This window comes from Acinonyx jubatus, chromosome C2, assembly GCF_027475565.1.
Source record: "Acinonyx jubatus isolate Ajub_Pintada_27869175 chromosome C2, VMU_Ajub_asm_v1.0, whole genome shotgun sequence".
Lineage (NCBI taxonomy): Eukaryota > Metazoa > Chordata > Mammalia > Carnivora > Felidae > Acinonyx > Acinonyx jubatus.
Window position 1 is genome coordinate 47,434,898 of NC_069384.1, and position 13,723 is coordinate 47,448,620.

Here is a 13,723-nt window from a genome sequence, read left to right on the forward strand (position 1 = left end):
TCTAAAAGTACTCAGGTGGTTTAAAAGTCATTTAAAAACCATTTATGTTTAAAAGACATTTAAAAGCCATTTATGTTACTGGAAATCACTTTTGGTTTGGGTAGTCGTTTTCAGGTTCTGAACATTCCAGAATATTTTACACTGAAGTTATGTGAAAATGCAGCTCTCTCTGCATTTATTACAACAAATTATTTTCTAATTGCTCTGAAAATTCTTTTTAACAAGTAAATTGTATCATGTCATTCCTTGCTCAAAACCTTCCAGGAACTTCCCACCACCAAGACCTACACACAAGACTCCAAACTTTCGTTACTCCACTTCAGCCACATACTCAATTTTCATACATGAGTGTAAATTCAAACTTCATCAATACTGGTTAGAATACAGAAGAACTATGAAAAAGATGTTGACACCTGCCTAGTATGTCACATAAAGTATGATTTAAAATGGTCTACTAGAAAACTTAGTTTTTTTTTCCCCCATGCATGATTTGGGTAAGTTCCATCTCTTTCATAATGAATAACTGTTCAGCAGAGTTAACTCCATGATTCCATGTGATTCTGCTAAATGAATTCAATAAATATTTGAAGCCAAATCTCACAAGGAATCCTGAAGTTAATGCATTAAGTAAAAAGGGCACCTGGGTGGCTCAGTCCCTTAAGCACTGGACTTGGCTCAGGTCACGATCTTGTGGTTCTTGACTTCGAGCCCCACATCGGGCTCTCTGCTGTCAGCACACAGCCTGCTTCAGATCCTCTGTCTCCCTCTCTCTGCCCCTCCCCTGCTCACTGTGTCTCTGTGAAAAATAAACAAACATTTAAAAAAAATCAACTGTCAAAATTACTTTTGACAAATCTTTAGCAGAGCACCACACTGGAGATGCATGGTAGGTGCTATTACTATCCTCATTTTACATAAAGAGCAACTGAAGGCCAGACAGTCTCAGTAACTTGCTCAAGGCAGGATTCAAACTCTAGCAATTCCATTCCAGGTTGCCTAAACTTTACTTCTGTACTGCATGGATTGTCATCCACGTTTTATGAAGAATATTATTACAATCACATCCAGATTCACACTCTGGAACTGAAACAAAACAGATTCAGATATCCTATCTTGCTAACTACTAACTTTAGGGCAAAAGGTCTTTAAATGAAAAGACAAAGAGAGTCATCAGCACAATTAGATCTTTTTCTTTCTTTATGCCAAGGAAATATAACTGAATTCATTTTAATAAAAAGCACATTTGATGTGACTCCACAATCAACAGGATAGTCTTTACCCTGAAGGAACACTAGAGGCAGGTCAAGAAACAAGTAGATTGGCAGCTTCTCTAAAGAATCACCACTGATTAAAAAACCCGAAACCCCAAATCACATCGGGAAAATGTGAGTAGGTAATTAGTAAACTGTGTAACTAATAACCAGAAAATTATTAGAATCAAAGTCGCCACTACATATAAATATATACACACATATCCAAAAGTATTTGGGTAAGACACAAGAATTAAAAACAAGTAACTCAGGTAATAAATCTAAAAGGAAACAATGAAAAACACAGTAAATATGTAGGTCTCCTCTCCATAAGCACTGTGCTAGAACTTGTCAAACAAGAAGCAAAACCTACAAATCTACCCTGTACCTTTTGCAGAGGCTAATCTACTCTGGAAAAAAACAAGTAACATTTAAAGACCAAAGGAACAGATATTAAGGTATAATGCCAGTAAATTTAGTAGAATACAAAGTTGAAAAAAAAGTAATGGAGATTTGATAGTCAGTGAAGGTTACTTACAGGAATGTGCTCTGGAACAAAAATGACTAATAAAGAACAGCCAGGAAAATACTCCAAGGAGGAAAAACCACACACACACACACACACACACACACACACACACACACACACAATTCAGACCAGAAAGGGTCCTTTAAAACAAGTCCTGCAATGGTAACATTGACTACATTATAGAAAGCTTTCAATGATAGACATTTGGCAATAAGGACTCACTGTAAATGCTCAGCAAATATTTACAAAATATTATTCTGATAATCACATATAGTTACTGTGAAAGGAAATGAGCTGGAATCAGGTAATGTATGTGTAAGAAAATAAAATGGGTATCACCATAATACACATTTACATATATCAAAATATAGACAAAATGGTTTAACACTGTTTCTTTTCAATGGCTTCATTCTCTTAAATTTACCAAATTCCAAAAGCATATTTAAAAATTCGAATCCCAGCTTAACAGAAGTAGCAATCAACTGTGGAAAACTTATAGCATGAGAAAGTCTTTTAAAAATACTTTTATCAACCAAATATTATTTTTATATGAATAAAACCTATTATATGAATAACACCTGAGATAATAAGTCCTTTCCCGTATTATATCCCAATATTTCAAAAATCTACAACCAACCCCACCCACTGAATCATAATACAGAACACTCTTTACCTAAGAATTCATTTGTAAGAATGCAGGTTCTGCAGGATTATGGTTGTAGTTCATACAAAATCAAGTGATTTATAAAAAGAATGTCTAAGTAAGGTTTAAGACTGTTACACCAAGTTCTAGGTTGACTGGTGGAATAAAAATGAAAAGCTGAATTCTGAAAAAATATTCAACTTGTGGAGATGTGGACACACACACACACACACACACGTCAAAGAATGAAGCTTCATTGGTACACTGACTCAACACCTGCTTTGTACAAGGCATTTATTAGGTTCTGAGAATAGTGAGATAGAGCCAGTCCCAGCCTTCACATATTCAAGAGTATAGTAGGAAACATATGAATAAGCAACTCTAGTACCACGTGGTAAGTGCTATGGAAGGGAAAAGTTCAGTGTTATGTAATCACATAACCTATGCCCAGATAAAGGGTTCAGAAAAGGTTAAATGATCTACATGTTGTGACTTGAAGGATGAGAAGGTAGAGTATTAGGCAGTGTTCACAGAATATCCAAAGCCAAGAAATAAGAGGAAATGTCAAGAGATAAAGTTGAAGAGGTAAACAGGATCAAGATCATGGAGGATCTTAAATGATGATGAGTTTGAACTTTATCTGTTGGGCAATGAACAGAACACCACTTAATGATTTTAAGCACATAACTGTCAGGATTTTATTCTGGTAGTGACAAATGGATTCAAGGAAGACAATGAGAGTAGCAGTTATTCAGTTGAGAAATAATGGCCGTGGGAATGTAGCAGTCAGGCTTAAAACTCTTCTGGATGTTTTTCTGGATTAGATGTGGAGAATATGCCAATAGTTAAAAGTTAAGGATGATATCCAAGTCTCTGGCTTAGGAAAGTAGTCTGATGAGGCACATTAGTTGGTATTCTCAAGAAAAACAGGAAAGAGTCTGGATGTGAAATACCTGTAAGGTAACGAAGTGAGAATTCCCCCTTAAATTTGGGCCTCTTGAGAGGTGTAGGCTATACACAAGAAATTAGGAAGCTATCAGTATACGTGATAAGTTCCTGCACAGCAAGCAAGCATCCAGTGAAGGTGTGGAAAGTAAGAGAATGCTTATGATAGAACCATGAAGGTCACCAAAAGGAAGAGGTAGAGAAAAGAGCCTGGAAAGGAGACCAAGAACAATCAAGGGAGGTATCAGGAATTTTTTAAAAGGCAAAGGAAATCAGAATACAATGTGTCAGAAGCCACAGGAAAAGTTATGAAATTAAGAGAAGACAATGTAAAATACTGCCAAGGATCAAGTTAAAAGACTGAAAGGTGTTCACTGTACTTAGTTACATAGAAATGTCACTGGTGACCCTGGTTTTTCTTTAAAGTTTATTTATTTTGAGAGTGAACAAGTGGGGGAGGAGCAGAGAGAGGGAGAGAGAGAATCCCAAGCAGACTCCGTGCTGTCAGCACAGAGCCTGATGTGGGGCTTGATCCCATAAACCATGAGATGACGACCTGAGCCAATACTAAGAGTCAGATGCTTAACTGAGCCACCCAGGTGCCCCAGTGACCCTGATTTTTAAAAAATGACTAGAAACAGATCATTTGAGGGGAGAGAATTACTTCATTTCAAAGATGACTGAAAACACCAGGTCACTCAGTCTTTGCTCTCCTAATTAAAATGCTTAAGTACATTTCTCCTTTCCCATTCTAGAGGGCTGACTTAGATTAGTGGTTTCTAACCATTTCATGTGGGATAACTACTGTGTAACATTAAAAAAGCTTGAACACCAGAATAACTATTTTTTTTTATCAAATTAAAAAACAACAGGATAGAACGCTACTATAGCCAATCAAAGTTTTAAATAAATGCACCTTTCAAAAAATCCTGTTTGAAAAAAAAAATACTTAAGACATCTGTGCAGCCAGAATACCATACTTGGTATATATGTGGGTGTGGTAGTCCCTGTTGATACCTCAGAGACTCAGAGATTGAGAAGCCATATGGACAAGATGATCTTCAAAGAATCTATCCAACTTTGGAAATCTGTAATTCTTCGTCTTTTTAAAAACATTACTGAAGCAAAATAGCACCCTGTGGTAGGTTTGCCAGTGCCCCCAAATGGAACATGATTTAATACTTGAAGTATTTCAATGTCAGATGCTATCAACTGTAATTAGATGCCTTTCTTTAGTGAAATCCTAAAATCCCCATTAATTAAACAGAAATATGAATTTCTGCTTTTACTTTCTGGTGTTTATTCCAGAAAAAAAGATAACTGGATACAGTCTACATTGTACACAAAAATCTCAAGCCAGCCAGTTTTATTAGTTCATTTTACATTAAGGCAAACATAGGCCAACAGACAAAAAACAATGATTTTCTCTTTTATTCACTGAACCTTGAACAGACAGTATTTGTCCATTCCTTCATTCCCTTAAAAATTATAGCTATTGCTCAGGTGGAGAAAGAACACAGCATCAGGATTCTGCCAGTTTTTCCATCAGTTGAAACAAATGACTTCCTTATTTACAAAACCCACTAAGGTTGCCAACTGAAAGGTGCTATTCAAATATAAAGCAATTTCTCCAACCACAGATAATAAATAAATTATAACTAGTGGCCAGTTATATTTAGATAAATCTAATAATAAGTCTAAGGACCAGACTATAAAAAAGACAAAAAATAGTCTTTCAGTATTTATTGGTCCATCAGTAAAAACACAAATTTCCTTTACAAAAATGGAAAAGACATTCCTACTGTTGCTTTAGTGAAGAATCATTTAGTAATTCAAAGCAAGAATATAAGCCCACAAATTCCACAAGGTGAACAACCATATGTGTGTTTTGCTCAGTTTAAGGTCAAAAATAATAAATCATTTTAGAGCAGTTCAAGTTACACAAAGAAGTCAATCTTAAAATCTAATTTTTAGCAGCAGTGAATTAATAAAAAATTATTCTGATAAAATGACAAAACACTCCAAAAATTTAAAAATCATCACCCTGTTATCCCAGGCAATGCTGAAAAACTAAAAATGGACTCAAGAAAATCTAAAATCTGTAAGACAGTTTGCTAAATTCTATACCAATGGTGTACTAAATTCAAACACCAAATGAGTGAGACAGAGTTTTTGAAACTACAAAAAAATGTCAAAAAGTTTCATGTGTAAGAATTATTTTTTTTTAGTGATTATAGAACTAAAAGCTTTTATATATTTCTCATTCATTCATTATTCTTCCGTGATTAAAGTTAAACTAACAAATGAAATAAAAATGACCAGAGAATTTCAGATTTGTCATTAGCATTCAGAATCACCAATTTTCAGGGCTGGAAAAAATGAGACTGAAAGAGAGTATTTTAATTCTCTTATTGTATGGGATGACATTAAGATCAGAGTGATCTTAATAGTTCCAAGGTAACTATGCTGGAGAGCCCACCATAGAGTGCACATTTCCTAGTTCTCACAGTCCATAGGTTCTTCCAGCTTACTACACGCATTTTTCTACATTAAAAAAAAAAAAAAAAGCTGGGGTGAGGGGGCAATGTTTTACTCTGCCATTGCAAAGACGGTCTCTGGCTCTCTTCATGGCCTAGCACAATGTCTGACATATATTAGGCATGAAGCTATGGTAGTTCACTCCCACATAAAACTTCCTTTAAAGCTTATTTGACTACTTAGCAAAACCATGTCTTTAACCTGAATAATGTAAGGTGGAAATGACTTGCGAATGTATTTAACTGGGAGTTTTTTGATCAAAGGTTTCAATGAACTCTGATTTACTCTGGAATTACCACTGTACAATCTGAGAGGCAGATAAAATCCTCCACCCCACCCTATCCCAGTATTGTTAAATGTAGCCAGGTCAATTGCCCACAGCTGTCAGATACCAAAAGGATTTAACAGTCTGTTCAACAAAACCATACAAAGTAGTTCAGCAGATACTCTGATGCGTGGCCTGACATCAAAGAACCTTTATCACGCAGGCCAGGCTTGGTCTGGTAATTTTTCAGGTAAAATTTAAAAACGAATTTAAGATGCTTCTACCCAGAAAGTTTAAAAACTCATTCCCATAGATAAAAAAGCAAATGCTACTCAACACCATTTCGCTTTGCCAACCAAAAGTCACTGTATTTACCCATCCCATACCCTAAGACTTCAAATAACGGGGTGGCTCATTATTAAAGGTTATTATCTATCAAATTCTAGGCCTTGGAAATCACAATTCCTATCAACCACAATGCACTAATCATTCATGGAATTTGGCTTCCCTCACTAAACACAATCATCACATTTGCAAATATCCCCCGTACCCAAAACACCAGAGATAAATGCTGTGTCACTCAGAAAAAACAAAAAACAACAACAAAAAAAACCCCACATATGTATTTTTCTGAAACTAAAAGGAAACTGTCAAAGAAGGCCGCTAACCTGTGCCCTCGGGCTATTCCAATCCCTACAAAAGCATCCAGAAATGTGCGTCCCTAACCTCATGTGCTTCCAGGCAGCTTTCGTCTGACGGGAAGCCCCCTGACCTGCACAACTCGTCAAGAAAAGGCTGCACCCGCTGGGTTCCACCTCCACGGCCCAGGGCTACTTCTCACCATTTCCAGGTGAGCACCGGAGCCGTCGGGATGTCCGCTGCCCGGGGCCGGACTGGCCCTACCCTCCGGGGTCTTCCGCTCGCTGTTGCGCTTTAAACCGCCGGCGTCTCCTCGGCCCCCAGCCTCCCGGCGCCGCCGCTGCCTGCTCCACAGGTACATGGCACCTGCACCTAGCAGCAGGGGAGCCCCGACTGCCAGCGCCAGCTGCCATCGCGGCAGGCCCCCAGTGCCGGGGCCTGCAGTCGCACCGCCGCCGCCCACCCCACTCCCGGAGCTAGGCGCAGCCGCTGCGACCACCGCCGCCTCCACAGGCTTAGAGGCGGCCATGACTGAGTGTCCTCCGCCACCGCCTCACTGCTGGTCGCGGGCGCCTCAGTCACCAGGTAGCGTGCGAAGGAAGACCAGAAGGAGGGAAGGGAGGCAATGAACGAGCGAGCGAGCACGCTGGGAAGCAAGAGCGGACGACAGAAAAGGGCCAGAGGTCACCGGAAGCCCAGGGCATGCCGGGCCAGACCCTACCGTCCTTCTCCTCCCGTCTTAACCGTAGGCGGGAACGGAAATAGGGGAGAATTACTTCCGGGTTAGGGGGAACAGGGCGGGAGAGAGTCGTCGTAAGTGGCTCCTTCTCTTTCTTTAAGCCCCCTCGCTGTTTGTGACACTAGCTTCTGGAGTTTTCGGCCTCCAGTGGTAGCCAGTGTCGTCCTCTCCGTCTTCAAAGGGTCCTCTTATCTTGAGAAGCGGAGGAGGGGCGCATATAAGTCGGATCTACAGTGCGCAGGCGGTCAGTGGAGGATTTGCAGCAGCCCTACGAATGGGCGGGAGTGGCTGAAGAGTTGTGAATGTTATTGGCTGGCAGGAGCAGTGGGCGGGGCGTAGCCCAAATAGCCCAATTTATTGGTAGAATTTGGGCCTCGTTTTCCCGTTTCAGCCACGTAGGCGCTTCTTAGACTCTCAGGTCCTGTAGCTTGGTTTTATGTCTTCATGTCTGTGAAGCCAGGGGATTAGAAGGACTTGTAAAGGTGTATAAAAGAAGAGCTCAAAGCTATAGGTAGCCTGTTGTGTCACTGATTCTTTTATTTCTACTATGGCCAGATTTTAGTTTGGAGGCATTTAGATTGGGGGCAGATAGCAGAAATCGGAGTTGGGGGAAACGGGTAAATCTAAATTTGCTTCGGCCAAAACGGCTTGAGTCCCTATGGTTCACCTTCTGCACCAGTTACGAAAGCGATGATGATGTACGGGAACTGAGTGGGTAGAAATGCGAAGACCCAGAGTTCCCACCTACTAGCGGCTTTCCAGTACATATTTGTGCCTTGTGCTGGATTTCTCCTGACACACCAGCCCACTTCGCAATCCCTGGAGCACCCGCGCCCTCCGCAGTGCTTTGATCCGCCCGCTGCCTTGGGTGTTTTGCACTAGCTGTCTCAGATTTCTTGCTTCATTCCTAAACCGAAATGTCAATCCATAGCTTTCATATATCGAATAGCTTTGTCAAGTCCTTTCCCCGTGCTCTGGACCAGACATCTTAAAATACAAGCATTTCCCTTGCAAGGAATTTTTCGGAAGTCATAGTATTTTCAATTGGAAAAGGCAGGTATTACTAGAGAATCAATTCAGAGCTATGACTCCCTATTTCAAATACACTGGTCTGCAAACCCTTACATTAAAAATTTAGAAATGATCATTTTGCTTTGGGGCACAACAGAATTTTCAGCATCACAGTAGAGCTACATAAAGATTGAAATACAATGTAGTAAGTGGCACCAAAATAGACGGATTAAATTAGAATGGGCTGATTTGAATGTTTCAGGATCATTGCTTTTCTCCCGCTTCATATAGATTCCAGTTAGTAAATTGCTTTCAGGTAAAGGGATTCCTTAGTAACAGACTAAAAGATGAGCTAAAAATAATAGCAATTGGGGCACCTGGGTGGCTCAGTCAGTTGGGCATCCGACTTCGGCTTAGGTCAGGATCTCACGGTCCCTGAGTTGGAGCCCCGCGTGGGGCTCTGTGCTGACAGTTCAGAGCCTGGAGCCTGCTTTGGATTCTGTGTCTCCCTCTCTCTCTGACCCTCCCCATTCATGCTGTGTCTCTGTCACAAAAATAAATAAACGTTAAAAAATTTTAAAAATAATAACAATAGAATTGAGTTGATCAAATAGTGGTTGGGGTAGGTAGTCCTCTTCCTTCTTGATTCCCAAACCTCAAAGGAAAGTCTTCTGACCCTTAATGTAATTTCACCCTTGCCTCTTCAGAATAGAATTAGGATTTTTCTTTCTTGAAATTTCCATTTTTCAGCAGCCTCGGGGGATTGTAGAATGCTAGTAATTACTATTGGCAGGAACTAAGTCATTTGAAGGTTTTTATTTTTAGCTGTTACTTATTTATCAAAATAGGTAGCATTGTTATGGTTGCAATACAAGTTATTAAAGTTTTACAGTGAAAAATCTCCCTGTCCCCAGCCACCCAGGTCCCCTTTCCAAAGACATCAGTGTTAGAGTTTCTTGAAACACTTTAATATTTATCTAAAGGGCTGCTTTTGTTGGTTTGATTTTTAAGGTTGTCATCAGTAAATGAATTTGTTCTTGTTTCTTTTGTGATTTGTTAAACGTAACATTTTCATTCCCTAGCCTATTCATCTTTTTTCCCATTTTCTCTATCATTTCCTAATTAATTATAATATAGAACTGCATGTCACTAGTTCTATGACCTTTATGCATTCCTCAATGCATAAATTTCTAAGCTGTGATAGCGAAAACACACCTCTCACACCTTTATATGAAAGATTTAACTAGATAATATTTAAGGTCTTCTTCGTATCTTGTTTGTTGCAAAATAGCAGACATTCACTGCTTAATTTTCTATTTCTAAAATTTGAAAGGAGAGAAGTAAAATTGTTTCTAAGAAAACTGAAGTTTTGTGTATGTGAACACAGACATTTTCTTTCTCTTGCTAGATTCATGGAACTCAATAGAAGATTTCTTTATCTCTTCTCTGGTCTGTATCTTAGGAGTCAGTTGAATGAGGTAGAATATCTAATGGACTGGGATGCAAAAGACCTGAGTTTTGTTTTGTTTTAGGTAGGCTCTATACCCAACATGGGGCTTGAACCCATGATTGTGACATCAAGAGTTGCATCCTCTACTGCCTGAGCCAGCCAGGTGTCGCAAGACCCGAGTTCTCATTCTAGATTTTAATACTACTGAGCTGTGTGTGTGTGTGTGTGTGTGTGTGTGTGAGACTGTGAGCACCGATGTGACCAGTGGATTCGATGATTTCTTTTTTTAAAATGTTTATTATTTTTGGGAGAGAAAGCATGAGTGGGGGAGGGGCAGAGAGAGAGGAAGAGAGAGAATCCTAAGCCGGTTCCGCACTCAGCCCGTGGGGACCCCTATCTGGGGCTCTAAGCAGGTGGATCTCAAGACAGTGAGAGCACAGCCTGAGCCATTATCAAGAGTCGGTCACTTAACTGACTGAGCCACGCAGGTGCCCCAGATTAGATCATTTCTAAGGCTCCTCATAGCTTTAAAATTGTATAATTCTATGCCCTTAATTGTCATTGCTACCTGAAAGACTTTATTATTTGTAGAATTGGTAGATAGCTGCTTGATTGGTGTTCAAGCCTTCAGTGAGTCCAGAGACCCTCTTTTCTCTATTTTATCTTTTCTGAATGCTGTATTAGTTTCCCAGCTTCCAGAACCTCTCTTCTATGTGTTACTCTGCACCTAGCGACTAGATTACTCTTTCCAAAGCATAACTCCAATTTCATTCTTGAGCTCAGAAACTTTTAGACCTTCTCTACTTCCTATAAGGTTAAATGCCTGCCCACCCCCACCTCCTTCCATACACTTCATCTATTTTATTGGTCAACACTCATAGCACTTGGCAGTATTTGAAATTATTTATTTATGTGACCCCTCATAGGACATAAACTCTACAAAAAGTTTGTTCATCTTGTACTCCAGAGCCCAGAAGATAGTGTAAGGATTAATTTTATCTGGTCAACTAGTCCACGCGGTGCCCAGATATTTGGCCATATATTATTCTGGGTGTGTCTGTGAGGCTGTTTTTGGATGAGATTAACATTTAGGTAAAGCAGATTGCTCTTCCTAATGTAAGTGGCCCTAATCAGTTGAAGGCTTGAAAGGAATAAAAAAGCTGATCTTCCCTCAGTAAGAGGGAGGTTCCACTGCTTGACTGCCTGTAGCTGGGACATTGTTTTTTTGTTTTTTTTTTTTGTTTTTTTTGTTTTGTTTTGTTTTGTTTTTTTGTTTTCGTTTTGTTTTTCCTGCCTTTGGAATTAACTGAAGCATTGGCTCTTGGGTCTTGAATTTGCCAGCTTTCAGACTGCAATTTGCACCATCAGGTTTCTTGGGTGTCTCTCAACTACAGATCTTGAGACTTCTCAGCTTCCATAATTGCATGAGTCCCTTCCTTATAACAAATATCTTTATAAACATATATATCCAATAGATTGTTTCTCTGGAGCATGCTAAGTGATACAAATTTTGGTACTAGGAGTGGAGTGCTGCTGTGAGAAATATCTAAAAATGTGGATGTGGCTTTGGAGTTGTGATGGGTGGAGGCTGAGAGAGTTTTCAGTTATGTGCTAGAAAAAGCCAAGATTTCTGTGAAGGAACTATTGGTAGACAAAGAAATTTAAGGCAATTCTGTTGAGGGCTCAGAAAGAAAAAAGTGAGAGATGGAGACCAAGCATCCATTTTCTTACTGAAATATATAAATAATCATAAACAGAATGTTGGTAGAAATATAGATGTTAAAGGCTCTTTCAGTGAGGTCTCAGAGTAAATGAGGAACAGGTTACTAGAAACTGGAGGAAAATGATCTTTGTTATAAAGTGCCAAAGAACTTGGCTGAATTGTGTCCTAGTGTTTTGTAGAAAGTAGAACTTATGAGTGATAAAATTGGATATGGAAGCTGTGGTCTGGGTCCTTCCTATTGCTTTCAGTAAAATGGAAGAGGAGAGCGATGTACCAAAGAAGAAACTGTTAAGTAAAAAGGAACTAAAAACTGGAGGTTGGAAAATTCTTAGCCTATCCATATTGCAAAAGATGAGAAAGCTTGTTCTCAAAGAAACACTAATGGTATGGCTGAACAACTGTTTGATAGATCTTGAGTACAACTCATGAGCTTCATCAGCCATCTCAGCAGAGCCAGGAGTAATACCAGAAGAAACACTGCCAGCTGGGACTAAAGAGGACCAAAATGAAGGGGGAACGGCAGAATGAAGGAAGGCTATTGGACTTTTGTGATATATGAGACCATATGGGACCATAGAGCTACTCTGCTATAAGCATGCCTTATCTTTCAAAAGGGAACAATGACCCCAGAGGCTGTTCAAGAATGAAGACTGCCATTCCCACTACAGAGTCAGAGGGCAGGGCTGGTTCCTCCTCTATTTCAAAGGGTGGGCCCACCAGGTGCCTCGGAGGCAGTCACCCTTGTAGAAAGCTGCATGGACTGGGCTGTACCCCTCCCTCACTGAGGTGATCCTGCCACCCAATTGGGCCTGGAGGGCAGAGTATGGAAACAAAGAAAATTATTCTTGAGCCTTAAGATCTAATGGAATTTGCCTTACTAAATTTTGAACTTTTTTGGGACCCCTCAACCCTTCTTTCATATTTCTCCTTTTTGGAATGGAAATGTCTGTAATCTGTCTGTCACATCATTGTATTTCAGAAGGAAATAACATGTGTGGTTTCACAGGTTCACAGCTGGACAGGAATTTTGCCTCAGGATAAATCATAAGTCTCAGTTTTTTTGTGTCATCCATGTTTGATTTGTATAATGTTGAAACAAGACTTTGGACTTTAGCTTTTAGAGCATATGCTGGAATGAGTAGTTGGGGGCTATTGAGATGAAATGAATGTATTTTACCTGTGAGGACATGAGTTTTGGGGGAATAGTGCCTCACTCACTGTGCCAAAATCTGTATTAGTCTCCTAGGGCTGCTATAACCAAATACCATAGACTGGGTGGCTTGGACAGCAGAAATTTATTGTTCACAGTTCTGGAAGCGGGGAAGTCCAAGATCAAGGTTCTGGCCAATTTGGTTTCTAGTGAAAGCTCTATTCCTGGCATGTCCTCATATGACCTCTCTTTTTTTTTGTGGTAACTAAGGGAGAGAGAGAGAGAGAGAGAGAGAGAGAGAGAGGGCGTGTGAGAGTGAGTGCTTATGTGCACAAGTTCTTTAGTGCCTCTTCCTAGAAAGGCACTAATTGCATAGGACCAGGGCCCCACCCACCTTCATGATATCATTTAATTCTAATTATCTCCCAAAGGCTCCATCTCCAAATACCATCACATTAGGGTTAAGAATTCAACCAAAGCATTTGGTATATGCAGGGGAGACACGAACATTCAGGCCAAAGCATATAGTCAGCACTCAATAGATACTGTTTTAAGGAAATGATATTTAAGGGTATCAAAAAAGGAAAAAATGACATTTAGGATAGAATAAATAGAATTTTCATTTACTTAAAATAGTCTATTTTAATAGTATATACAGTATATCTACTATATATGAGCCTTCCTTTAAACTCCCAAAATACTTCTCTGGAACTTTCTTAAAACAGAACTCTTTTGACCTTGTTTTATAGAATTATACTTGTCCTGCCTCATCTATTAGACTATAATCATCCTAGATCAGAAGGTATATCTGATTCATCTTTTGTCTTATGCAGTGCATAAC

At 39.6% G+C, this 13,723-nt stretch overlaps 2 protein-coding genes across 5 annotated transcripts in view; one reads left to right on the forward strand and one right to left on the reverse strand.

The window, feature by feature from the left end:
• TOMM70 (translocase of outer mitochondrial membrane 70) overlaps positions 1-7,493 on the reverse strand; it is a 31,747-nt gene extending 24,254 nt beyond the window's left edge. The window contains exon 1 of the mRNA XM_015065952.3: positions 7,012-7,493. Coding sequence (XP_014921438.2) covers positions 7,012-7,338 — 327 coding nt within the window. The 5' untranslated portion in view covers positions 7,339-7,493. The remainder of the gene's footprint in view (positions 1-7,011) is intronic.
• A 66-nt stretch (positions 7,494-7,559) lies between these two features.
• Positions 7,560-13,723, forward strand: part of LNP1 (leukemia NUP98 fusion partner 1) — a 38,304-nt gene continuing 32,140 nt past the window's right edge. For 2 of the 4 annotated variants that reach the window (XM_015065943.3, XM_015065945.3), the window contains exon 1: positions 7,857-8,059. The gene's annotated coding sequence lies outside the window, so the exon portion shown is untranslated. Of the gene's footprint in view, positions 7,623-7,856; positions 8,060-13,723 lie in introns of those variants that run through there. The other 2 variants (XM_053220737.1, XM_053220736.1) reach the window with 2 other exon arrangements.